The 27,722-nt window shown below is 40.6% G+C and overlaps 2 protein-coding genes and 1 long non-coding RNA gene across 6 annotated transcripts in view; 2 read left to right on the top strand and 1 right to left on the bottom strand.

The window, feature by feature from the left end:
• Positions 1 to 4,410: 4,410 nt before the first annotated feature.
• On the top strand, positions 4,411 to 20,021 carry ptmaa (prothymosin alpha a). 2 transcript variants are annotated; one of them, XM_040048371.1, is made up of 5 exons: positions 4,411 to 4,594; positions 12,392 to 12,460; positions 12,559 to 12,640; positions 18,804 to 18,883; positions 19,427 to 20,021. In XM_040048371.1, the coding sequence occupies exons 1-5, from the start codon at positions 4,550 to 4,552 to the stop codon at positions 19,463 to 19,465; spliced, it is 315 nt and encodes a 104-aa protein (XP_039904305.1). In that variant the 5' UTR covers positions 4,411 to 4,549; the 3' UTR covers positions 19,466 to 20,021. The 2 variants fall into 2 exon arrangements, with proteins under 2 accessions (XP_039904305.1, XP_039904306.1); XM_040048372.1 differs by having other exon boundaries at positions 4,415 to 4,594; positions 19,433 to 20,021.
• Positions 4,601 to 11,875, top strand: LOC120744190. Of its 3 annotated transcripts, XR_005698317.1 has the most exons (3): positions 4,601 to 8,169; positions 8,337 to 8,417; positions 9,729 to 11,875. It is a non-coding gene; the product is annotated as an uncharacterized LOC120744190 (long non-coding RNA). The 3 variants fall into 3 exon arrangements; XR_005698318.1 differs by lacking the exon at positions 8,337 to 8,417; XR_005698316.1 differs by having other exon boundaries at positions 8,337 to 11,875.
• A 1,382-nt stretch (positions 20,022 to 21,403) lies between the features above and the next one.
• The window catches only part of lrrc40 (leucine rich repeat containing 40), a 10,157-nt gene continuing 3,838 nt past the window's right edge, over positions 21,404 to 27,722 (bottom strand). The window contains exons 4-15 of the mRNA XM_040048367.1: positions 27,219 to 27,348; positions 26,936 to 27,059; positions 25,786 to 25,925; positions 25,418 to 25,590; positions 25,041 to 25,131; positions 24,696 to 24,741; positions 24,385 to 24,487; positions 23,615 to 23,722; positions 23,379 to 23,489; positions 22,918 to 22,995; positions 22,002 to 22,187; positions 21,404 to 21,657 (exon numbers count right to left, since the gene is read on the bottom strand). Of these exons, the coding sequence (XP_039904301.1) occupies positions 21,552 to 21,657; positions 22,002 to 22,187; positions 22,918 to 22,995; positions 23,379 to 23,489; positions 23,615 to 23,722; positions 24,385 to 24,487; positions 24,696 to 24,741; positions 25,041 to 25,131; positions 25,418 to 25,590; positions 25,786 to 25,925; positions 26,936 to 27,059; positions 27,219 to 27,348 (1,396 nt within the window). The 3' untranslated portion in view covers positions 21,404 to 21,551. The remainder of the gene's footprint in view (positions 21,658 to 22,001; positions 22,188 to 22,917; positions 22,996 to 23,378; positions 23,490 to 23,614; positions 23,723 to 24,384; positions 24,488 to 24,695; positions 24,742 to 25,040; positions 25,132 to 25,417; positions 25,591 to 25,785; positions 25,926 to 26,935; positions 27,060 to 27,218; positions 27,349 to 27,722) is intronic.

The raw sequence follows: 27,722 nt of genomic DNA, 5'->3' as shown, positions 1-27,722 counted from the left end.
TCAACTTTCTTCTCCTTACATTTTCAAAACAGGCTCATTACTTTTACCAATTTGCGGAACAGCAACACATAAAAGTTAGTCCTCTTTGTATATGAATCATCAGGGGATGTCGCATAAAAGATGAGAGAGTCAGAACCGTGTTTTCAAAGTCAGGAAGTCAGGTGTTAAAGTGGGACTGTGTTTTGTTTGTTTTTTTAACCCCTAGTAGAAGACGAGCGAGCATAAAGGGAGTCATGTTTTTTAAGCATCAGGTAATTTTAAACGCAACATTTCTATCAGCAAACGGCAAAGCACCCACCCACCACTTTAATCACACTCAAGATCTTGTTCTGGCATATGACAGAGAAACTGAACATTTAACAGTGTTTCCTGAAAACCCTCTTTGGTCTGATCATTTCCTAATAACATGTGAATTTACAAGAATGGATCACACAGCAGTGGGGAGTAGAGTTCATCACAGATGTCTTTCTCAAAGCGCTTTAACTCAGTTTAAGAATATATTTCAGCCACAGTTATCTTCTTCAATGCCTTGTACCAACACTACCTGAACACTACTCCAACAGAGGTTGATTATCTTGTTAATAATTTTACGTATGACACTGGATACTGTAGCTCCTGTGAACAATAGAGCTTTAAAATCAGAAGTACCTGACTCCCTGGCAGCTAAATCGTAAGCTGGAGAGAAAATGGCGTATCACAAATGTAGAAGATCATTTAGAAACACTTTGCTGCTTTATAAGAAAGCCCTTCGCAAAGCCAGAACATCTTACTATTCATCACTGATTGAAGAAAATAAGAACAACCCTAAGTTTCTCTTCATCACTGTAGCCAGAGCGCTGTTGAGACAAACATCCCTTTAACGTAAACTTGTAATGACTTCATGAACTTCTTCCCAGATAACATTTTCACCATTACCCTCCTAAGACCTGAACTCTTTCATGGGATGCATTTTTAATTTCTCTTTGCTGTTTGGGTTGATTGGGACCTGATGAATGCAAAAACAAAGAATTACCTGATTTTAGTTTCTGAGAAAAATGAGATCCACATATGAAGACATTCGTTTAAAACGTCGATAGAACAGTAGCAGCATAATGTCCTTGTGAGTGGATATCAGGCCCTTGTAGAGCAAAATTTAGTATTTTGTTCTAGACAACCCAAAATGTGATGTCCACATATGTGGACGTCAGGTCCTAAGAGGTTAGAGACAAAATTACTCATAACCGTCTCACAGACATAAAATTATGTACAGCTACTTTCAGTAGCGTTGATATTCATTTAGACTGTTTTCCTCCAGTTGATCTGAGTCAACTTCAGTAATTACATCTTCCAAACCATCAATGTGTCTTTCAGACCCCATTCATACAAGACTGCTCATAAAAGTCCTACCATTAATGAAGTTTCAGTCCTAAATATGATCAGCCTATCTATAATAATTGTCTATGTACCACAGACCATGAAAGGTGGCAGTATTTAAACCATTACTTAAAAAGCTCCAAGCTTCTTTTTATCTCAAAAATCGTTGAAAGAGTGATTGTCAAACAGCTGACTGATCATCTGCAGAGGAATTGTCATGGTCCTGCATGTGGTGACCCAGTGTTCATGTCTTTTTGAGTTTTGTTAATATTCCTTGGTTTTGTGTCAGTCATTGTTTTGGTTCTCTTTATTGTTTTTGTGCTTATGTTATAGTTTTTAGTCTTTAGGTTTCTGACTCCGTGTTCCAGGTGCCCTCTCTGTCTCTCCAAATCAGTCATGCCCCCCTGTTCCCAGCATTAAGGTTGTGTGTCTTCGTCCACGTCTGAGTATTTGTTGTGCTTCCTGTTTTATTTTGATAGTCCTTGTCCTATGTTCAGGTCACGACACGTATACCAAGTGTAAGATGCAGACAAGCCCTGCACAATTCAAGAAAAAAACTAGAGACCAGACAGAATCAGAGCTAAAAAACCCTCCTGCGTTATTTTTCTTCTTGAAAGCAGAGTTGGTTTTTATTGACATATTTGAATTATTATGCATCACAGTGTGCCACGCTCTCTCTGCTGATGTGAGGAAATGGAGCTCACCCACCAGTCTTGGTCTTTCTCGCTTTCTGTTATCTATATGACAGTAATCATTGTATATTATTTATATAATATGTATTTGATGAAGCTTTCCAAAGGCTCATTAATAAGACAAAAGTACTTCTTATGTGATTTCTTGGTTAATCGATGACTTACTCTATAGCCCTAATTAAAATCAAACATTAATTACTCAGAAAGAAACATCAATTGCATCCTCCTTCATACCACCCACTGGTTAGAATGCTTGGTACTATTGTTTTCTCTATTTACATGATTGTGACTTGGAGGGGCACTCAGGTGGTCATTAGAAAAGGGTAGGTTGTGGCAGTAAAGACCAGCAACAATGATTTGTTGGTATTTAAAATGATCCAAGAAAACATTGCCCATATTATTATTTTTACATTGTCAACAGCAGCCAGACTGTTGATACAGGCCAGGTTGGCCCTATGGGCTGTTCAAGCCAAATTCTGAGCCAAGCATCTGCAGTCTCAGCAGAGATGGAGATCGACCACATTGGTTCTTCCAGGATTGCTGTGCCCGCTGCAACCACCTGATCGCTCATATTTGGAATTTCTTCTCCACCTCCAAGACCTCTGGGATGTCTCTGATGAAAAGTGACACAGACGATATAAAAAGACAAAAGAATTTAACCGTGTGTTAAGGATCTCTGCTTTTGTTACATACTGGTTCATAGTTTGCTCTGTAATGTGTTCAAACATTACCTAACTTTAATTTAAAAGTACGAAATGCGTTATTTCAGGTTCTTTCATTTGAGTTCTGAGGCCTGAGAGCAGCTCAGAAACAGCCCGTCCACCTGCTTCCGATGCGCTCCTGTCTTTGTCTGCTGCCCGACAGCGCGCACACTTTCATAAGCGGCTCTGCGTGATTGGCAGCTCTGTCAGCCACTCACATGGCGCAAAGCGTCAGTTTTACGTTTACTCCGGTTTTCTAACCAATCAGGACGAGTGTTAAACATTCAAGACGCAATACGGACTCCAAGACTCGCCATGTTGGTGAGGGAAGCCCCCGAAGCCCTCTGTAGGATTTTTAATACAAGCTATCCTGATTACAGGACGGATTCAATCAGTGTAGCGTTCTTCTTTACTTTGTAGTTCCAGTATTAACGTCTTACTAGGATTATTGAATATTTCCTTTAATAGTAAAGAACTCGCTACGCATTATGAAAATGTTATTAGGCAAAAAAATAAAATAAAATGCAGCCCTGTCCACAGAGAATATTTTCATATTAATATGTTCACACTTTCTCCTCCTTTGGATCCATAACGCCTTTCCAATCCTGCCACCAAGCTTCCGTCCTCTCCCTCCTCTCTATATCTCGCTACCTTGTCCAGCCTTTCTCTCTCCCATTCTTATACAGAAGTACTATAACTGGGAACAAATAGAAAGACAATAGAAGCAATAGTCCGTTACGAAAAAAACGAACATAAAATGCGATCTTGGCACATCTTGGCACGTAGGCTAAGCATATATAACAACCACTACACATACAATTGATACATTTGATACAATTGATACATGTAGTACTGAGAGAAACTGATTGCATTATTCCTTTAAAAAAAGTCAAAGAAAATCTTATTGCATGTTCACTTCCGAAGGATAATAATAATGATAATAATGATGATGATGATAATAATAATAATAATAATAATAATAGAAGTAGTGTAATATAGCATGATGACAGCTTTTTAAATGACACTGGAAATACTTTAGTACTTTTACTGAAGTAAAATCTAGGTGCCTGCCCATTATGCTGTTGGGGTATTTCACCTCAGCATCGCTCCTTTCAATACGCGTAATTAGGCGATGCTTCTTGCACAACTGAACAGCAGATGTATGACAGTAAAATGGTCTGTATTTGTATAGCGCTTTACTAGTCCCTAAGGACTAGGACTATATAATAATATAAATCTACACATTGACATGTCCTCAGGGACTCAATGGCTGCCGGCGCTACCGGGCCCTCTGACCACCACCAGTAGGCAACGGGTGAAGTGTCTTACCCAAGGACACAATGACCAAGATTGCCAAGCCGGGGCTCGAACCGGCAACCTTCCGATTACAAGGCGAACTCCCAACTCCCATATCATAGTATGAAGTATAAAGTGCAGGCTCTAGCTTGTGAAATTGTTCAAGTTAAACATGCACTGTGTGTGTGTGTGCAACACAGCATGTGTGAGATTTATAGTGTATCAATGTCAGGACCCACACACACACTCACAAGGAGGGCTGGGTATTGTTTTCCCCTCGCCAATAGTAGGCTGGACATTGTCAAAGCCAAACCACCAATCACAGTTCGCTTCTGGACACCCTTCTCCGCCCACTGCTCTATAAAGAAGGGAGCTCCAGCTGGCGGACAAGCAGCTGACAGCGCAACGATTATCTTAACACAGCAGCTGGAATAATTACAATACGTTCATTTTTATTTTTTGCTATATTCTGACTGGATATTAATAATTTCCTTTTATATATCTAATATGGCAGACAGCCAGGTGGAAAGCAGCGGAGAACTGAGCACCAAGGTAAGGACAATAGAAGGAGACAGGGCACGATGCTTTTTCTAACTCTTGCTTCCATTTATAACTGTAACATGTTACTAATTTTTTAAGCACAGTGCGTATGAAAAAGAAGACTACCAGTTTTCTAGATGATATTCATTATGACCTGCTTGTATGCACGAAATTCTAATATAAATCTACACATTTGTAATCCATTGACATATGTACTGAAGGATCGGAGCTAATGGATGAGGAATAAAGACGGGCTTATTAAGGTACTAGTTTTGGCACAGGGAACATTTCTAAGCTTCCTCGGTGGGCAGCTTAATACCGCCTCCCAGTTTCATTTAGAGTCAGACATGCAGAGATTGTAGGATGCCTGTCTGTCATTTCACAAACTACATATACGGCCGCTGTACTCGTCAATGCAGGTGTGTGTTCTGTGAGGGCTGTCCCGATCTGTCGCCAAACTCTCGGATAGTTGAGGGAACTGAACCGGCTGAGGCGCGCAGAACTGTTACTTTTACTGTTTGGGGAACGTTTAGAAGTCGAAGCAGTGACCGAAAGCAAATAAAGACCTTCAGGGATGGAGGTAGAATAGCAGAGTGGGTTATCTCCCGCCCGGCACCGAGTGTTTCCATTCACCACCGTGGGACTATCACAGAGCCACATCTAGTCTTGTTAAACTACTGTTCTGGTTTTGGTTTAACATAGTAAATATCGGCTTCATTGTTAGTGCTTCTGATACGTATTCGTGTAATCATTCACAAAAGCAAATGGTAGTTCCGCTGCGGTGAAACGGCGTGGACACGCATGTTTCTAACTGTCCAGCTCTGTGTTGTCTGTAACTCCAGTGACGCGATCGAGCAATAATCTGAGTTTATGCATGTGGAGCTCCACCTCACTGCTACTGTGGCCCTCAGCGGAGCTGGGAGCGCGCACGCTCCTGTGTTTCTCACCAGTGTCGTCACGGTGGAGGCAGGCTGCTGTGCCCGTGCTGACACTCGCGCCTCTCTTCTTCTTTAACCGAGTTTTCTTTAATGTCTCAGTTTCCTCGCGCCTCGTGTACCCGCTGGTACTGTAGTACTGAGTGATGCCGAGGGGACGCTGGTGATTTCCGCTCAGTTTGTTTCTGAGCAGCTCCATTTCAAACAAAGGCTAACAGTGAGCGACGAGGCGCAGGGTGTTCTACAGGTACACGCTAATTCAAACAGCTGGCGCGCGAGCCGTGTCCGTGAAGCTGTGCATGTCTGTTTGCAAGCCGACTCGCGCGCTCCACGAGGGGTGGAAGCCTTCCTTTCGTCTAACCAGGTGCCATTCTAGGTTCAAACTCTTAGGGGGGCTCAGCTCCCAATCATAATGTGCTGTTCATAATATGCTCTTTGCAAATGTAATCAGCCCTTCTTACATCAGCAGACCTCAGGTCAATTGAATAATCATTACACCTTCAAAAGCAGCCTAATTAGTTGGATAACCTAGTGTAGTGTCTAAGAATAATTCAGAGTAAGTAGAAATTTCAGTCTAATCCACCCGTTTTAATGTGGAGCCTTTAGTTATCAAACCCAAGGCAAAGGCTCAGTGTTTTAAGAACTATTTATGGCAATCAGATAAGATGAGAGACATGGAGATTATTTCAGTCTCTTAACCACACAGAGGCAGTCCAACAACTCATCAAGCACTTAAACTAGCATACAGACACTGGAAAACCACTCCAAAGACCTGGAGTGGCAGGGTGCAAACGCGCGTTTTATTATGCAAACTCAGCACAGAGTATCATGTACCCCAATTTCACGAGTGAAGAATAGATTTGTAGTCCTGTTCAGCCATGTTTAGAAGGAATCCTGTGAAATGCTGCATTCATGTAAATATGCTCTGTTTGGAGCGTGCTACTGGAAAGCAGAGTGAGCGTCCATGAAAGGCACCGAAAACTACTTTGTGAAAAATAACTTTTGTTTTTCCAGCCAACTGCAACTTAAAGCGTCGAAGCACTGTGTTTGTAAACGATAACTGGCATCCCATTTCCACAGAGGTGAGGACAGGAGGGAAAAACCCGAGAGGTTTTGAGGAAAGCTGAAATGTGGAGATCACGGTTGTTGTTTTCAAGGCAAACTGCCATGGCTGCCATACCCTCTGTGTAGGTGACTTAATGAAATTGTACTTCAGATACTTCATTATCTGACAGTTTGTATCACTATTGGAATTTTGTATAAAGTCACCCAGCTGTACAGCTAAAAAAAAAAAAAAATTAATAAATTTTTGATTTGCTTTTTCTCATTGCTTTTTTATTCCTAGTATTTTTTTTGTTTGTTTTTTGTTTCTACACAAAAACAAAGAACTATATTGAGAACATGCATCTTAGGTCATACAAATGCCTAAACCATACTAAACCAGTTAAAACCATGTGAAATGGTCATTTTATTTTGTTTTAATTCATCATGGCATGACTTTGCAAAGAAATTGCAAAAGGCAGTCTTCTTTCAGTGGAAGGATAAGATGATGTGGTTTAAAAATGCCATGTGGCTGCTTTCCTCCTCCACTTTCATGGCATGTATGTTTTTTTTTTCTGGACTATGATGAGCAAACCTGGATGCAGCTGGAGAAGCTTCAGCTTAAGTGGTTATTGTTGGCATTACTGTGATTCTTATAGGAGGTGCGCTGATTTGGTGAGTAAATAATTTACTTTTTCTGCCTTCTTGCAGTGCCAGGTTTATAAACTTGCTAGCCAGTGTTAGCCTAGCCTTGTAGCACCGATGCTCTGTGCATGCTGCTGCCTCTCGGCTTCTGTTGGTTAAAAAAACATAAACCCTGCAGCTTTAACTTTTTCGTTTACATTTCTCTCAGTGAAACTAACTGTTGTTGATTCGAAATGGGAAAAGTGAGCTTATAAATCATTAGATAAGAGACGAGACGTTTTCGCAGCTCTTAGCAGTGTCGTCATGTTGTCACACAAACTGTTAGGTGGCAAAAGCACAATAATTTACAAGCATGTATTCGAACTCCTGCATTTGTTTTAATGCTTTATGGCTACATCTGCGGCATCTGTGAATGTCAAATCTAGCCATTCTTTATCAACATAAACAAACTGCTTTTACATTTAACTAGCAACATTTCTGCATAGTTACATTTTCAAAAAAGTAGTCTTAATACCATTACTTTTTACTAAAAACTGTATTCGTATACAAGTTTTGTTGTGAAAGTCAAATTTAAGACATCCATAAATCAGATCAGAAACATTTTGGGGTAGCCTGTGTTAGATATAAACACAGCCACAAGTTTTATCTGGTCATCTTGCTTATTAGAAACTGTAACAAGAAACTTTAACAAGTAACAACTTTAACAACATTAAGTTCTATGTTGTAAACAACAGAACTTTATGTTGTAAGTTATCTATGGTTGCACAGCCATTAGGCATCTAATCTGCTTCTGAATAATTTGCTGGTTTTTATTCTTGTTTTCTTTCTTTCTTTTTTACTTTGTCAGAGATTTCTCAGAGAGTTTGCAGAATTGTTGTTAGACTGAAAGAGTTTAATGATTGCCCACATTACACTGAACTCTTGCAAGTCTAGAAAAGGAGCTGTTGGACAGACATCAGTTGAGTGGTAAGTATTTTTTGTTTTCCAGTAGATTAGTAATATTCAGTGTCATCTATATTAATCATGCTAAATGTTTAATCATACTTTAGACCAACCTGTTTTACTCCTCTAATTTATTCTTTGGCTTTGGGAAATTGTTTCTTTACCAAGCTTTTCGTGCTTTCTGTTATTAGTCCTCAGATATGACCGCATTATGCTGTTGTCCTCAGAGGCATTAAAGCAGGACTTTGTGTACATTTCATAAGACATGCTGTGTAAGTAAATACAAACAACAGTTTGGGCTGCATTTCTTGAAAGATTATATCTCACAAACTTAGTTTAGAGGTACCACAATGTCTGTACAGTATATAGTGAAGTCTGAACGTTTGAGCTATCAACTCCACTGAGTTGGATCAGGTGGTGGGGGAGGATGCTGGACAGACCTGTCACACCCAAGCATATAGGCTGCACATGGGATGCCTGCCAGAAGCCCCAGTTCAGGAGATCTTAATATCCCAGTTCAACAGTTTCCAAGGGAGGGTGGGGACATTGAGTCAAAATGGACAATGTTCTGCACCTCCATAACTGATACTGCTGCAGCAAGGAGCTGCGGCCGGTAGGTGGTTGGTGCCTGTCGTAGTGGTAATCTCAGAAGGGAGGCATCAAGCTGAAGGAGGAGTCCTACCAGCCTTGGTTAGCCAGGTGGTGGCCTCCGCCTCGCAATGGAGCAGTTCACAGCTGAGTGTGAAGTGGCGGGAATAAGAATCAGCACCTCCAGATCTGAGGCCATGGTCCTCAGCTGGAAAAGGGTGGAGCGTCCACTCTGGCTAAAGGACGAGTTGCTGCCCCAAGTGGAACTGTTTAGGTATCTTGGGGTCTTGTTCACAAATGAGCAGAGAGAAGAACAAAAGATTGGCAGATGGATTGGGGCCACAGCTGCAATCATCCTCAGAGTAGAGCTGCTACTCCTCCACATCGAAAGGAGCCAGTCGAGGTGGTTTGGGCGTGTCCCACCGGGAGGCGGCCCCAGAGCAGACCCAGGACATGCAGTCTGGGGGTTCTCTGCTTAGGCCCCTGCCCCCGCGACCCAGCCGTGGATAAGTGGAAGAAAATGGATGGATGGCATAATTGCTTATATCAAATTGACAGCATTTTTTGAAAACAGTGTAATAATGCAACTTGATTGTCTAAGATGCAGAAAAAATGTTTTAAGAGCAAATATAACATGGTGTTCTAAAGAATGGGCAGCGCGGTGATTAGTTCGATTTCACCACCTGGCCAGGGCCTTTCTGTGTGGAGTTTGCATGTTCGTGTTGGCGTGGGTTCTCTTCAGGTACTCCGGACTATCCCACGACCAAAGACATGTGGTTAGGTCAACTGGTTATTCGAAAGTGCAAGTGGGTGTGAATCAGAGTGTAAATGGTTGCCTGTCTCATGTGTTGTGACAGACTGGCAACATGTCCAGGGTGTACCCTGCCTCTTCCCTTATGGTAGCTGGGATTATCTCCAGCCTCCCGCCACCAACCTGAAAAGGATAAGCGGAAGAGAATGAATGAGTTCTAAAGAATATGATTGTTTCCTTGCAGAACGCAAGGAGAGACGAGTCCTCCGTCACAGATGGTGTGGTCAGTGAAGATGGTCACCTGCATCTTCAAGGTCATTGGATCTCCAACCCACATCCACTGCCACTGTACGGGGATGTTGGGACAATGTTAAAGACTTTCTTCAGGCACTTATATTTGAATCACCTAAATCTATGACAGTCATTTTGAAAGTAATGCCAGGACCTTCACATCCTTAAAGTATTACAAGCTTGTGTGTTTAAATGCAAAACAAATGTGGTGTTAGAGCTACAGACTACACTGAACATTAGATAGATAGACAGAAATTGAAACTAGGACTTTGTTTCATTATACGGTTATTAAAGCTTTAAATTGTGTAACAAATAAATATGAAATTTACATTTGGTAATATTTAAAATAAAATTCAATAACACAGGCTACTATAGCGGCAGTATACTTGCTTGTTGTTCAGCAGAACAGTGTCCAGTATGTTGGCTGATATACTTTTTTGCGTTTGAAAATAAAAGTTGGGCTGATTTTAACTACATTACGAGAAGTGTTTTTAATTATACTTACAGTGTTTATATCTGAGTGTTGTTGAACTAGAAATCTCTTAAACTCAAGGAATATAAAAAGCAATGTGATTTTAGTTGCATTCAGTTTGTATGTAGACAAATTAAAAATAGTAACTTACCACAAATTTTTTTTCAGAAGTTTTTTTTTTTTTTTTTTAATATAATTGATCTTGAAATGTTTGTCATTGACCAAACATTTACTATTGCTCAGAAAATCCAAGATATTCTTAGTGCTGTGTACTCACAATGAAGAAGCTGTCCTAAGTTGGTGATCTTAAGTACGCTTATTTCTTTTTTTGAGGCAACGAGCTTGCATATTTTTTTTAAAACTCTGTAAGAACTAATTATGACCAATGTACTCATAATGAATAAGTTTCCCTAACTTGGTTATTTTAAATAAGCTTTTTGTATGGTTGTTTTTTTTTTTTTTTTTTTTTTTTTTTTTTTTTAGGCAACAAGTTTGCATATTTAAATTTTTTTTAAGTTTTGTGAACTAATTAGATTTTACAGTCTATCCACTCCAATGTTGAAAAGATGGTGCAGAAAGCTGCATCTGGTCAGGGAAGAGTTGGACAGATTTGTAAAAAATGAAGTGGCTGCAGTGGACAGGTGCAAGGATATCGATGGTTACACCAACTACACAAGACATTTTGTAGAGGGTATAGGAGCCGTGGAAGCTAGCCTGTAAACAACTAATCTGCACATTTTGTTTAAAAGAAACAAAAGAAAACAAAAATACTCCTCCGTACTGTAACGCTCGCCCACATTTGTAACAAAAAATAGACCTGCAATAGAAACGTATTTAGAAGCATGCATGTGAGTAAAAAGTACGACAACATAAAGCCCACGCAGAGCCCAGTGTTTCAACAGAAAGCCTGGTAACACAACAGAAGCAGTGATGATAATGTCACATGTTAACGTTGGCTTGACGTCTGTCTACACTGTGCACTACAAAGGGCAAAGAGGAGACGACACATTGAGCTCAGCTGGAGTGAAAACTTTTTTCTAGCTGTAATGACCATTAAAACCTTCAGTGGGTAAAGCTGGCAGGAGCCCGTCATCAAAGAACCTGATCAACAAACTCCAATGTAAAGAAAAGCAAACCCTGTAGCTGCTCCATCCACGGCTCTTTGTTCTACACAGCAACAAATCTACAGTTAAGCTACAGACGTACGGCTACATTAAAATATGCAGACGAACTGTTCACTTAGTCTGATACCACGTTTAGATCAGGCTGCAACTGCAACCCCTGAGTCTAAAAGGGGCCATGAGGTGAACTAGACAGTATTTGTTTGAAGCTTTTGTAACATTATTTTTCAGATTTAAAGTGAAATATTATAAAATATTGTGTTAATGAAATTGTTTTAATATTTAAAAATATAAAATGAAAAGCTTTTTTCCCCCACAGACCAATAAAAATGTTGTGGATCATGAGCCACTGGCCTGGGGCTGTTACGTTGCACCAAATGATTACTGACATTAATTATTAACATGTGCAGCATCATAACGTTGTGTTCAGCAGGACAAAATCTTCAGAATGTGCATATGCTCACTTTTCTTCACCGCTGCTACCACATGCTCCTTTAAAGGCTTAAAGACACAAACTCACTCAATCATTTTGCACATGTAAACATGCAGACACACACCTGCACAAAGTCACATACTCATGAACACATACCTAATCTATGTCATCCAGCAGATACAACACTGTCAGAACCTTTTCCCACTGTTAACGTAAGAAAGCCTAACAGACAGTTTTATTTTATGTATTATGTTGCATGTATACCTTATATCATTTGACATTACAGTACTTTAGATCATTTATCTATTTTTGCATTTAAGAAAATGTTTTCTTTAAAAAACTACATTAGTTTTTTGACAGATGTCGTATTTAGTTAAACTTTAAAACAATGCAATTTATATTTACCCTTTTCTCATTTTTGCTCAATTTTCTCTTTCTAAACTAAATAATCTTTCCTAAAAAATTTTCTGAAACCATAAAGTGAGTTATGCTGAGATCACACTTGGTCATTAGGTCGTCTCGTTTAATCATGTGCTCTTCCTGCATTCATAAAATTGGGCCAGCATGTCTAAGAATATGTTTTGTTTCAGGAGCTGAAGGAGAAGAAACAGACTGAAGAGACAGAGAATGGAGAAGACTCTGCTGCCAATGGCAAAAATGTAAGAACAGCTCCTGTTAACGCCTCTCGCACCTTTTAGGACGTGGATAGTCCTTGTGTGTTACTGGTGACCAACATAAATCTGTCTCACCGTGTCAGGAAAAGGAAAATGGTGAGGAAGACAATGAGGTAGAGGAGGATGAGGAGGATGTGGGCGACGAAGAGGAGGAGGATAGAGAAGGTAGGTTTTTTTATGCCATGCTGAGCAAAGAGGTGATGAAACAGAACAACAACAAAACATGTCAATCGATATAATGCAGAGGTGAGAGGAAAAAGCAGACGTGGCGTTGTTTTTAGTGTTGGGGTCTGTCAAGGGGTTGACAATTTGTTCAAACACAGTAAGAGAGAAATGAGACACTGGCAGACCGACTCAGAGTTTCAAAGACGTGCGCACGGGTGAGAGTCTCTGAGCAGACTAACACACCGAGCACCGTTTACTCGCTTTATTTATAAGGCAAAATGGGTTACATAGTACTTCCTCTTTCAACTGAAGAGGGGAGAGCTCAGGCATTGTCTTAGCTATCTAACTTCTGCACACAAACTGAAAAACAACGACACAGCAGTATTCATGCTTATCTGACATCGCAGACACTGAAGTAAAGAATGCATGTATATATCCTGTCTTTGTCAAACATCTCACACACTTAAGCAAGGAATACATTGTGTTCTTTTCAACAGTAAGCTTTACCGTGTGAAAATATATAAACACTTGATTATAAGGCATACTTGTTTCTACTTGATTATACTTTAATGATTTAACTAAAATAAAAATTCTCTTAACATTCCCTCCTGATGTTAATATATTTCACATGTTTTACTCAATGCATAGTCACTTGTTAGTCACATTTTCAACTTGCACGTCATTCAGTGAAATAATTAAACAACAAGCTTGTCAAGATTGTCATAGAGATTTTCTTCTCTCTCTCCCACACTCAGCATATCATACTGACGATAGGGATCCTCCATAACTGACTGAGCCAAGACATGGTTTCCTAACATACGCTGGAACATGTTTGTCATTATGCTTCTCAGACATGGGATAATACAAGCAATGAAAAGGCAAAATAGTAACATCACACTGAAAAGGGCCAACAGGCCTTTAATCAGTAGGGATTTCCAAGAGCCGCTCAGTTGTTTCAAAACATTCAAAGCATTTGTCATGTTTAATGAATGGATGTTATCAGGTATGTAGGTACAACATGTAGTGTTAAACAATACGCAGAGACCACCTTTCTCTGCGAGAATGATGTCTAAAGCCACTCGGTGCTGCATGACAGTGATGCGAATTGCATCAATTTCTTCATTCTGTCCTTGATTAATGCGGGTTGAAGCATTTAAAAATAATCCAAAACGATAGTCCAGGGTTTCTATCTGTAGTGCGTGTTTCCCTACTCCTATCCATGGAAACAAAGCGTGTATTACCTTCTGGCTCTTGGTCCAGAGTTTGAAGTCATCTGGTACATCAGAACCAAGATATGGATCATGGGGCTTGAGGCCTGTGTTACGTTTAGCTCTGGTGTTGCTGTTCACTGACATCTTAAAGGTGTGGTCAGATACCAGAACAGGGGCACAGAGTCCGGTGCTGTTTGGTGGCAGCATGAAATAGACTTTCAGGCCACACGCCCAAGCTGCGCCCTGTACCCAGTATGTACCTGTTGATGAGCCGATGCCATCCCAATCTGGTGCCGCCAGGATCATGGAGCAGTTTCGGTTTTGTCCTAATTTCTTCAGACCCTGGGGCGTACCTGTTTGTCCGGTTGCTCCTGTGAAGTTAAAGCACACTGGGTGTTGTATGTCAGGTGGCAAAACAACTGAGAATGATTTCAGTTTTCTATGGCTGACGTTTATATGCACCCAGTAGGCTTCATTGCAGGTGTAGTTTATATTTGGGTACTGGTGGGTGCAGTTTGTTATGTTGTAGATTAGAGACTTTACACTCTGTGGGACTATATATTGTGTAGTGTTGTGGCATGTGTTGCTGTTTTGGTCCTTTATGGATCCACCTATCACCATCACAGGTTTTCCTGGTGTTGTCACAAGCGCCCAAGCAACCCACAGCTTTGGGGCTGGAACTGGTGCTAGCATTGATTCTGAAGCTGGTTCTTCTTCTGGATTTATCAGGTTGTTTTCCTCAGTCATCTTGTTGAGATTTTATTCAGGCGTCCCTGGTGTTATTATTGGTTCTGCTCTTCGGTGGGATAGGTCAGTCTGATCTTCAGGGCGACCAGGCACACCCGAGCTCCCACGTGAGTAGCACTGCCGAGAAGGCACAGGGCGGGAAACCCGTTCAGCCCTGTCCTCCAGCAGGGGTTCACGTAAGAGTCAGGGGAACCGGCGTCTTATTGTGGTGCAAACACTTTCTTCACGTGGGATTGATGAATCCACGAAACTCGTTCGGCTATTTTACAAGCTGTCGGTGTTGTCAGCAACACTTGAAATGGGCCCTCCCACCGCGGAGAACTCCAGCTCTTTCGCTGGAGGACCTTAATCAGAATCCAATCACCGGGGTTCAACCTGCAAGAGACTGGAGATGGATCACACGGCAGCTGATTGCTCAAAATCACTTCTTTATTTTCAAACAGTTTTGTCATCCATTCTGCCATTGTTATTTCTGTAATGGATTTATTAATTGGCTCACTAATTATGGGGAGGGGAAAGGGTCTACCATGTACAACTTCAAATGGTGTCAGACCACCTGCTCCTTGAGTTATCCTCATCCATAATTTAACTAAACCTAGGCACTCAGGCCATGGTTTTTTAGTTTCCTCCATACATTTTCTCAATCTCTGTTTAATTGTGCCGTTAGTTCTCTCGACTAATCCAGCACTTTGTGGATGATAAGAACAGTGATGTTTTATGCTGAAGCCTAAAGCTTCAGAAACTTTACTTATTACTTCATTTACAAAATGTGTGCCATTGTCTGATCTTATCAGAGATGGAATACCATACGTCGGAATGAAATGATTACATAGACACTTCGCTACTGAAATTGCATCTGCTTTTTTCACTGGATATATTTCTGGCCACTTGGAAAATACATCTATTATCACAAGTGCATACTTGGAGGATTGTGATTCATTTAATTCTATGAAATCCATGTGAATTGTATGGAATGGGTGCGGCGGTATAGGGAACCGACCTCGTTTTGGTCGTAAATTGCCTTGAGCATTGTGTTTTTGGCAAATCATGCATGTTCTAATAAACTCTTTTGCTGAACTTTCAAAATTTTTTGTATAGAATTGTTTATTAAGAATATTAATCATCCCTCCTGATGACACATGAGTTTTCCCATGTGTCACTAAAGCAGCAGTTCTATGCAAAGATTTTGGAAGCACTGGTTTGCCATTACACATCATGAGGTTGTCTTTTAATTCTGCTCCATCTTTCACCCAAGATTTTTGTTCACTCAGCGATGCTGTTTTCTGTGCATCTGCTAGTATTTCTAAAGGTATTAGATCTATGGTTTCTGTTGTTAAAACATCAATTTGTTTTTCTGCAGCTGCTTTTGCTGCTTTGTCAGCAAAGTTATTTCCTCTCGTAATTTCTGTGTCATCCTTTTGATGAGCTGCACATTTGCATAGTGCTAATTCTTTTGGCAACGTTATTACTTCTAATAGCTTTTTTAGAAGGTTTGCATGTTGAACTGTGTTGCCTGAGGAAGTTGTCATTCCTCTGTTATGCCATATTTTAGCGAAATGATGAACTGCTGAATAGACATATTGGCTGTCTGTGTATATATTAATACTTTGACCTTCGTACAGTGTACATGCTCTGATGACTGCGGTTAGTTCTGCGCTTTGAGCAGAGTTTGAGGAGCTGAGAGCTTTTGCTTCTATCACTTTATCAACAGTTGTGACCGCGTAACCCACACAATTTCTACCGAAAATGTCTTTTGACGCTGAGCCGTCCACAAAAACATTACTGAAACTAGACTTTGGAGAACTGTGTATGTCAGAGCGAGGTTTCGTTTCCTCCTCTAATTTCTTAATACAACAATGTTGCTCTCCATCTTTAGGGGTCGGGAGAAGTGTGCTTGGGTTCAGTTGGCCACACTTCTCTATGGTGATATGTGATAGCGAAAGCAATATCCCTACATATGAAAGCTGCCTGGCATGTGTAAGGAATGAAAGGTTTGCTTGCAGTAAAATGGAAGTCACTGCATGTGGGACTTTGATGATTAGTTTATGTCCCAGAACAATGTCTGCACATTTTTTAACTGCTTCTGCTGCTGCTGCACACGCTTGAACACAGGTGGGTAATCCAGCAGCTACAGAGTCAAGTTTGCATGAGTAGAAAGCTAATGGGCGTTGTTTTTCTCCAAAAGCTTGAGTTAAGACTGCTTTCATGTACCCTCCTGCACCATCCACATGGAGGACAAAAGGTTTTTCATAGTCTGGTAATGCTAAGACGGTACATGTTTGCAATGCTATTTTTAAATCAGTGAAAGCTTTTTCTGCTTCTGGGGTCCACTGTATTTTGTCTTTCAGTGCTAGGTCTTTACCATAAATGAGGTTCTGTAGTGGTTGGACCAGCAATGCATATTCTGGAATCCAGCACCTACAGAAGCTGCACAGACCTAAATAACTCATCATTTGCTGCTTAGTTATTGGTTTTGCGGCATTTTGGATTGCTGTCTTCCTGCTCTCTAGAAGGGTGCGGCCTTGGCCTGTTAGCTGATGTCCTAAATAGATGACTTTGTCACTCCACAGTTGTAACTTTTGTGGTGATACTTTGTGGCCTTGTTCTGCCAAATGTTGCAGAACCATCATTGTGTTTTGTTTACAATCGTCCTGTGTATGGCCGGTGATCAATTGGGGTCATTTTAGGAGTTTGGATTTTTGTAACACCTCTCAACATTTTTGAATGTTGGGAGTAATTTCTTATATTTTCAAAAACAAATCGTTACTTTTGGTTTGACGCCTTTTATATTTCATGTCATTGTCAGCATCCGAACATGAAATAACTGCAAGTGTCCGTAAATTGCAGTTGCGGTACTTCAGCATCCAGCTAGCTCTACAAATGAGGAGTTTTTTCTATTTCTATTCTAGTCTTCTAGAAATTGTTTCTATGAGCTCAACAAACATCAGCAAACACAGATGCTTGTGTGCAGCTTGTCCCACAGTGTGTTGCTAGCTAAAGGTTCAGCTGCTGTATTACACAGGGAGAGAAAAGAAAGAGAGCTAACTTCACTCCGAGATGGAGAAAGATATGAAAGAGGAAAGGTTAGATTTAAAGGTAAGGACTGCTCAGCGGTGTTTGATAAACTGGAAATTTTCAGTCCTCATGTTTGTAAATCAGATATTGGGTCTGTAATTTACTGGTCAACCACGTCCCTACCCTCACCCACAGTCACAAGCTGTAGTGACCAAAAGAATGAGATCACAGATCCAAATGGGGGAAATGAATCCTCACCCTATCTCTCTTAGAGATGGGGTGAGGGTGAAATATCAACCTTTTCTGTGTCACACAAAGACACGATGGTTGGAACCAAAGATCTCAAATTTGGACTCATCAGACCAAAGCAGAGATTTCCACTGGTGTAATGGCCATTCCTTCTTGTTTTTGGCCCAAACAGATCTCTTCTGTTTGTTGCTTTTCCTGAGTGGTGGTTTTGTAGCAGCTATTTGGCCATAAAGGCCTGATTCCTGCAGTCTCTCTATCTGGGCTCTAATCTGAGGTGCTTGCAATTTCTGAGGCTGGTGACTCAGAAATATATACCCTCAGCAGCAGAGGTGACTCTTGGTCTTCCTTTCCTGGGGAGGTTCTCATGTAAGCCAGTTTAGTCATAGTGCTTGATAGTTTTACGGCTGCACTTGGGGACAGATTCAAAGTTTTAGCAATTTTCCAGATTGACTGACCTTTAGTTCTTAAAGCAATGATGGACTGTTGTTTCTCTGTACTTAGTGGATTGGTTCATGCCATAATATGAAGTAGTCAAATAGGGCTCTCAGCTGTGTAGCAAGCTAACTTCTGCACAACACAACTGATGGTCCCAACCCCATTAAGGAGACAAGAAATTCCACAAATGAACCCTGACAAGGCACAGCTGTGAGGTGAAAACCATTTCAGGTGACTACATCGTGAAGCTTATTGAGAGAAGGCCAAGGGTTTGCTACATATCTAAATTATGAATCATACACATGATGGATAACTACACATAAGACCAATTATTCATGTAAGTAGATAGAAACTTGTCTGCATTATTTATTGATAGAGTTTGACAAGACATCTGTTTAGAAGTCACAGCAGCCACAGTGTGATCCAGGTGGGGTGAAAAATACTGAACCGAAGCCTCGATTTGTTCTACTGTTTCATTCTAACAAGCTTTATCTTTTTGTATTCAGGTGACGAGGAGGACGATGAAGAAGATGACATTGATGGACCGAGGGGGAAGAGAGCAGCTGATGACGATGACGATGATGATGTGAGGATGTGTCCAGCTTACAGGAGCAGCTTTTTATGCTAAAAACAGCAAGAACAGTTAGGGTTACAGCAGATCAGTCACACTGAAGGGCTTCAGCCTGCAGCTGCAAAGAGACGTGTCTGTAAACCTTCAACTATTTCGTGAAAGGTGTTATTTATCCTGAACCCAGATTTGATATTCAAAATATCATATATTTGAAACTTTAGCTCAGTTTTCTGTATAGTTTCAAATTATAAAGACCCTACAGATTTACAGTGCATAATCCAACAGTTATCTAAGATTCCTTTAAATAATAATAATAATAACGATAATAAAAACATAAAACAATGTCCTGTTTAACACGTATCTGGATGGATGTTATCTTTACCTGAAACGTTTTTTAGTGAGGGATAGAAAAGTTCAGTGCACATCTTTGAAATATGTTTTGTTAACCTGCTGGCAAACATTCATTTTTACTTGTGAAAAGGGGGATAACAAAACATCAATAGCGGTGTTGTATTTTTGCGCAGCATCACCTCTAACCTCGATCTTCTCGGTTTTCAGGATGAGGTTGAAAGCAAGAAGCAGAAGACAGATCAGTAGTGTCTGCAGCGCCCACTCTGCACGGAGGACGACACTGTTGAAAGACAGCCAGCAAACCTTCTACACCTCAGTCCTCCTTTCGTAACAAAAATGTGTTTAAAAAGAAAATTTGTTTGTATTTTTATTTACATTTTATATTTTTGTAAATATTGTAAGGAGTTTGGCCATTTTGCAAAAGTGGGTATACAGTGGTGCTCTGAAGACTTTTAGATCCACGTTCAACATCAACCATCCATACTCGGTCTCGACCAACAACCAGCCTGTCATTCCAACAGCGCACACACACACGTACTACAACTACCTTTTTTCTGTTTTTCTAAGACGTATAGGATGCTAGAAGTTGTGTGTTGACCTGTAGTTGCATGGGAGTGTTAAAATAACTCGGCTCTTCTCCCAGTGCTGGGGATATATTAGTGGTAGTTACTATGAGATTCCAAAGTCGTAGTTTCTCTTGTCCACGTGTCTCTATCTGTGTGTCTGTCATGGCCAGATTATCATTTTTTAAATGTCTGTGCAATTTGGTTGAATAATAAATTCATTTGATTTTGTTTTTAGATTTGGACTGATTCTGCTTTAATTAAAAAAGAAGTTTGGACAACCAGGAAGTCGCAAAACACTCCTTCTGGTTGTGCTCATGACATGAACGCTGGTATATTAAGTGTTATTATTTTGGTAGTTTATTAATAAGCCAGGCTGCTGAGCATTTAAAAAAAATATCAGAGTAGCTAGCCTCAAAAGTCAGGGAACACACCTCCAGGACATCCATCCTTCACTGCTGACCAACACATGACCCCAGTGGTCCTGCAGAAGAAGGGTGGCTGAGCCTCAAAGTAGAGCTGCTGCTCCTCCACACTGAAACAAACCAGTTGAGGTGTTCAGGATATCTGACAAGGATGCTTCCCTGGTTGAAGCCCCAGGATAGACCCAGAGCACTTGGCTGGTCTGAGAACATCTTGGTGTCCCCCCCAAATCTTGGAGGAGGTGGCTGGGGAGATGGACTCTATCCCACTATGGATGGCGCAGCTCTCATTCCTAGAAATCTGAACAAATGTATCAAATTCCCCAAAACATGACTATCCAGAGCTGGGACCAGGAAGTAGAGTTGCAGTCTTACACGCCTCTCTGCAGATTCTCGTTTTCTGTCATCCTCCACAAACCGCATCCCCATAGAGACTCTCTGCTCTCAGACCATCAAAATCAATGATTTACTAGAAGCTCTGTTTTAGCACTATGATCATTTTAAACATGAGGCTGGATGTTAAGACCTTTTACCCCCAATCAGATGTGATGTCAGGGGGACTTGATCTCTCTCTGTCCCACCTTTCTCGACAGTGTTGTCAGCCTCCTAGTAGACAAACCTATCTTATCATTTTCAAAATTCTGACCACCTTCTTATCATATTCACAAGATTTTCAGAACACTTGGCTTCTAACCTTGACCTTGACCAAGGTCTCTATGGAATCAATCGAAAGTCTTTCTCAAGTTATTGTGTTCATAAACTTGGATGTCAACATTACACGCGGGCCTGGCAGGGTGACAACAATACCTATCAGTCTTTTACAGCTGAAGGGTAAAAATGACTATATTGGACATATCAGCTATGTTTTTATAAATGAATTTACACTGAAAGGTGTTTTCTGTTATGTAACTGTGATTAATGAGGGAAAAAGAACTGATCTGACAACATGACCGAAAAGTGGACCTAAAACCTTTCAAATGGACTGTAGTGTGTATAGACGTTCTATAAACTCTATGCAGAGCTCAGATAAACAGCACTTTTTAGTTTTCATACTTTTAGTGGGCTATTAGCTGTACTTAATATGTTACGAAATTCACACCAGTCACGATTAGCCAAACAACTTTATTTGGAGAAGTGCTGCCTGCAGAATAGCGAACAATATAAATCCTATTCTGACTCGCATCCATGGAAAAAAGAAAAACAGATCAATGGTTTTATTTTATTACCCTTAACATCTTCAAAAAGCAGTCTGCACCATTTTTCATAGATGTGTGAAAAAATGTAAAAAGATTGCATTTAAACGTCTTGATCACGGTGGTGGTGCTCTCCTTCAAACAAGGTCACAAATCATGTTGGTATGCGGCTGCGCAGATACTCCATCAGTGCATCTGTTCCTTTGGCCACAATTGCTGCTCTGGGTGTGCGGAAAGGATTTCCCTCCAGACTCAGACACCTGAGGAACAACACCAAATTCAACTCATTTTGTGAGGAATTTCATGTACATCTTACAGGAATTTACACAGTTTCCAAACTCGGCTGCGATTTTAAGTAGATGCACTTATGGTATAGAGGTGGGAATCAGCAGACAGCCCATGATATGATATTATCATGATACTTCACTCATGGCACGATATTATTGCCATTTAACATTTTGTGACATGCCGACAGTAGCATATATTGTCATTTATAACTTCAAATTCTGTCCTCAAAGATAAACGTTGTCAGCATCTGTTTTATCCAGCAGGATAAAGTGATCTCACTTAAAAAAATAAAATAAATAATGAGTAAGGTCCTTACCTGAGGCTGGTACACAGGCCCAGTTCAGGAGGGATGTTGAGCAGGTCATTGTTTGCCAGATCTAGTGTTGACAGATGAGTCAATTTCATCAGGCGACTAGGATCCACCTCACACACCTGGTTATTAGCAAGCAATATAGTCTCCAGAGAAAGGGTCTCATACAGGACGTCAGGGAAGGATTTGAACCTGTGAGCAACAGAAATACACCGAGTACACAAACACAGGTCAGACAGGCCAACTTACTGAACCACTGTACATGTGCTCCATTACCTACAGTTTATGAGCCACAAAGCGAGGAGGCCGGACTCCGTGACAACAACGTGAAGCGATTTGTAGCTAAGACCATGACGATAACATATTTTTCTTATTAGTTTCATGAGAGCAGAGGATCATTGTCTAGTCTGTGATTGATTAACTTCATTTTCAATGCACAGCATCATATTCTGAGGCCCAAACTGTACAACATACTGTAGGCAGGAATCAACATGTCAGCTGACATCCCTTGTGGAATCAGATCGAGTAAGACAACAGTGGATGCTTCATGCTAAGCTGCTAAGGGCAGAGGTTTAGATCACATCCCACTGAGTTCCATCTTTCCATCCTGCACACTCTTCTTTATTTAGTGCTTAGTTGTGGTGCTCAGAAAGGTCAGTCAAGGGAAGGTCTTGCAATGGATCACAAGCTGTATATGGAACATCACAACACACAACATTACAAGCTAACAGCACTGAAGTGCTTTATGGAGTAATGTGCAAGCCATGTCAGGGTCGCCTCAGAGCTGATCAGACATCAAGGAGGAATCCAAGTAAGGCGCTGGGACTGCTGTGGCTGCTCCCTCGAGCAGCTGCGTATGTGTGTGTGTGGGGTGTGATGAAAAAATGCTGGATGATGGGGCTGCAATGTGGAGTTAAGTTACCTGTTGTAAACGAGGATAATGGAACGTAGTTTAGTTAAGTTCTGCATTTCAGACGGTAAATCACTCAGCTGATTATTCCTAAAACAAACGAAAGAAACAAATACAGCATAAAATATTAACACCTGACCCTTCCCTTTTCAGAGGTTTCATACATCTTACAGACTAGTACTAAAAACAACACCCATTATTATGTAATGTCAGATTATAGCTTAATTTAAACAGGACAGGACGGGAGACTCCAGAGCTAAAATGTTGGCAGTGGTTTGCAATGATGTGGTGTCTGATTTGGAAAGGCAAAAATAAAACAAAAGCAAAAGAACACACAAACACACACACATGAATGATGCGGTGGATTTCTGTCCTTTCTGTACTTTGGACTCAAAATTTGCATATTATATAATAAATGGGAGCTTCCTGAAATAAATTCTGTCCATATCCGAGTGTCGGCTGTGTCTGCGTACCGGAGATCGATGTGTGTAAGCTGGAGTAACTTGCAGATGTCAGGTGAACAGCTGATCAGTCTATTGAAACCCAGATTGACTTCTGACAGCGAAGATTGGAATTCCACCAGCCTGCAGACAGAAGTGTGATTAGCCTGCAATCATCTGCATTGAAATGGCTTTTTGTTGGGGCTTTACCGTCTGTCACACAGTGATGCTCTGTGTGTGAAAGAAAGAGCGAGGGAGTGTGCGTGTACCTGGGAGGAACTGAAGTCAGCTGGTTTTTGCTGAAGTTAACTGTGGCAATGCTCTGATCAGCTGCACCATCAAACAGCTCCTCTGGGATACTCCCTGCTTGCTTGTCACTGGTCACAAACACATTCACATTGGAGTATTTAGCGTAAATATACTGTAATAACCAATAATTATTAGGCATGGGAATTGATAAGAATTCAGCAATTCCATTGTCTCGATCCCTTGTCCACTTGATTAACTATTCATTCTCGCATCGATTGCTATTGGCTCTACTTTGTGAGCTACCACCATAACTAAACTGCATATCACAGACTTTACATTCTGCAAATTAATCGCATGATGTGGTCAAATGTTTGTGCATGTTGGGGGTATTTCTCCTCTTTGTTGGGATCAGTGTTGGGTCATTACTCCAAAACAGTAATTATTACACAGAACATTAAAAGTAATGGCGTACGTTACTTAATTACTCCCACGAGTCAGTCATTTGTTACACTACTCGTTACATTACTTTTGTGTTCCTCCATAAAATGACCTGTAATCACCATTTAACACTATAAGCCCGAGGCTAAAGTCCCACACACCAACACAAACCCCTATCCGGATGAAGACACATATGATCTTTCTCTTAGTATTTAGGTATGAAGACAAATCCAACAGCACAAAGCAAAGACAAAAACCAGCACAAAGAGCCTGGTGAGTATAGTTTTCTGATTCCCTGACGGAGTACATGCACATTCCTGTGGAAATGCAGAAACCAGTCTATATAACTAACCTGTATGCCAACAGCTTGAGAGTTTTAATGTCATGCACATTGACCCTGGCCTGGCTGGGTAACATCATAGCTGTATCTCCTCCATCTGTTTTGTCAGGCTCCTCTACAAAAAACAGACAAAAGATCATGTAAGGACAGCAGAATCTGTAGATTTGCACCCAGGACAAGAAGAACTAAAGCATTGATAGCAATACCATCACACTACTAAGCATTATTAAGGTTTTAGTAAGGTGTTAGCACCTTCATTTATATAGCATAACTACTAGTTAGTATCCCATTACATATACAGGTAGGGCAAAAAACCACTTTACCTTTAACTCTTCCTCTCAAATACTTCAGAAGCTCACTGGTTCCTTTCTGTAAGAAAAGACAACATTTCTCCAGATTCTCTGAATATTTTCTTGATATTATGCACTGCAGATAATGAATTACTCAAAGATAATAATATTTAATGTGATTTAAAAGTCTTTTAGTTTTTAAATTTAAAGAACATTCCAACTTTTCTGGAATTCACGTTGTATTACAACTTCTCCATATAATCCTGTAAATGCAGATTTCAGTGTTTTTACATATTCAGCTGCCACGTTTCCTTTCTCTCTTCCTTTCCTCTGTTTTACCATGCATACTCTGTATTTGAGTCCTCATGTGTCACCTACAGAGAGGATGTCTCTCCTGATTCCTCGCAGAGGGTTTCCCTCCAACAGCAGCACGTTCAGATTGGGCAGCAGGCTGAGTGACGCTGGAAGGCTGACAGGACACAAAATATTATTCGTATGAAAATCTACCTGCTAGGATTTACTCTGAAAAGGTGGACACTTTTCAGATATAACATCAAGAAATGCTTGAAATAAAGAAAACGAGAATAAAATACAAATTAGGCATAAATTCAGACTAATGGCACTAGAAACTTGATGCAGCTGCTCTCAGTGTAGAGCAGTGATTATATTTCCTTCCAACTGAATTCAGTCGCATCCTGGCTGCTTGCAGGTATAAAAGGTTTACTGAGCAGTGTGTCATCATACTGAAAGCTTACCTGGTAATGTCATTGTTGGTGAGGTCAAGGCGCGTTAGCGTACTCAGTAAAGTGATCTCTTCAGGGACTATTTTGATCTTGTTGTTTCTGAGTTCCAGAAGAGAGATGGCTGTCAGGCAGGATAGCTGCTCCGTCTGCAACTGCTCAATTTGGTTGTTCCCCACATATAACTCCTACACACACACACAGACACACACACGCACACACACAGTTACATCTTTCTGCACTGCCAGAGTAATGGATGCACAGAAGCATGTCTCAGACACAATACAGAGCGCAGAGCGATTTGGTCATTGCTCTAATACCGTCAGCTTCACTCACACCACAAAGGAGTTTTAATTCCTGGAACATCATTTTGCTGTTAATACCTTGAGTGCAGGTGCGGGGAGCTTTGGGAGGAAGCGGAGCTTGTTATGTCTAAGGTAAAGCTGCTCCAGAGCGAGCATCTCTGATAGGCTTTCAGGAATCTCAGTCAGCTGATTGTCACTGCAGTCCAGCAGCTTAACATCTGCCAAATTAAACCAGAGTTCAAAAAAGCCAGAAAAAGTAACACAACTTTCAGCTGCTGACATGCCCATCTTATTACAGGGCCTTAGTGTATGTCAAAGAAATAACTTGTTGTCCCTCCACCCACATCTTGGGGAATTATTGGCCAGCTTGTAGCAAACATAAAAATACAGAGAGAGCTGCCCAACATAAAGCTCAAGCTGTACTACTGTGACCTATTCATTCACGAGTTTGTCTTATATTAATATTTTCTGTTGTGTGGAACATTATGGCAAACATAAAATGACACTATTGTGTTATCCAGAAATAAATACAAAGATTTAAACAAAGAACCTTGTTATAAGGTGTCCGTGCTGATTACTGCACCATTGTTCTACCTGAGGGGTGAAAGAACCCCAAGCAAACAAATAAAATTCCAGTGAATTTACAAGAAGGAAACAAGAGGAGGAGCCATGATGCTGTTGCAGCTTTGCTGGATATTCATTCAAAATCCACCCGGCACGACCACAAAAGTCATTTGCTTTATAGCAGCTGATCTTCATCTTTTAGATAAGCACCAATTCTCCAACAGTAAACAAAATCAATTCTGTTATATCTGAATATGCACAGAGTTATGTTATTATTCAATAAAACAACATTAGCTAACAATAGCTATGGTCCTTCACTAAACAAAACACCTGCCCAGTTCTCTACCGTTTCTCCTCAAACCACAAATACATTTGTCACCGGTGGATGTTTTTTCTCCTGATCCTCGTCTGTTTCTGGTCATCTTGATGTCTATCAGACTATTAATTATAAGGCTGTGGTCATATGCATACATAGATGTTTATACTTTAGTGCATATTTTATGTCAAATCTATATTATTGCATTCTTTTTATAAACATCTATTCGGTGTGGTCGCCAACCTGCGAGCTGCTTTTGAAGAAAATAAATGGATGGAATAATTTGTTACGCCGGAACAAACGCTTTCTCATTCACAACTTATTTGTAAGCACTTCTGCAACTCTTACTTGTGAGCCGGGCTAGGCTGTCTGGGAGCCCGCTAAGCTGGTTGTGACACAGGTTCACTTTCTGTAAACTGACGAGACACCCGAAACTGGAGGGCAGGCTCTTCAGCTGGTTGCTGGACGCGTCCTTTAATCGTTCAACAGGATGGACAGAAATTGACCATCATTCCATTTCAGTCTTTCATTCCACTTTGTTTTAATTGGGAAATAAATGGATTATCAATGCATTTCCAATACAGCAGAGAGAGGAAGACACACTAGAGTGCATGCATTATGCATTAGTTACCAGCTCTGTGAGGTTCGCGAGCTGTCCCAGATCCTCTGGCAGGTTCTCCAGCAGATTCTGCTGCAGTGTGAGGCTACGGAGGTTCTTTAGAGTACACATCTCAACTGGCAGAGAGTCTAACTGATTATGACTGGCCACACAGAACAAAAAAACAACAGATCACTAGTTATTGCCAACTTCAGAATGCTGATATGCTCACTTTTCTTCACTGCAGCCACCGCATGCTTCTTAAAGGACTGCAGACACAAGCCCTCTCTTTCACTTGCACACTTAAATGCATGTAAATACATCATTTGTTTTTTGACAGCTGTTTAATGCACTTAAATTATTAAAGTACTGCAATTTCTAAAATAGAAATCAATGAAGACCTCATTTATGAAAGACCTGCAGTGTTTTCTCTTTTGAATATTTATTATTGCTCATTAATAAGGCACAAGTATTTCTTATGCAATGAACTGGTGGAATAATCAATAGGACACTCTATTACTAAAATGACTGATAGCT

This window comes from Simochromis diagramma, unplaced genomic scaffold, assembly GCF_900408965.1.
Source record: "Simochromis diagramma unplaced genomic scaffold, fSimDia1.1 OVJJ01000557.1, whole genome shotgun sequence".
Lineage (NCBI taxonomy): Eukaryota > Metazoa > Chordata > Actinopteri > Cichliformes > Cichlidae > Simochromis > Simochromis diagramma.
This window is presented reverse-complemented; position numbering and strand designations above follow the sequence as displayed.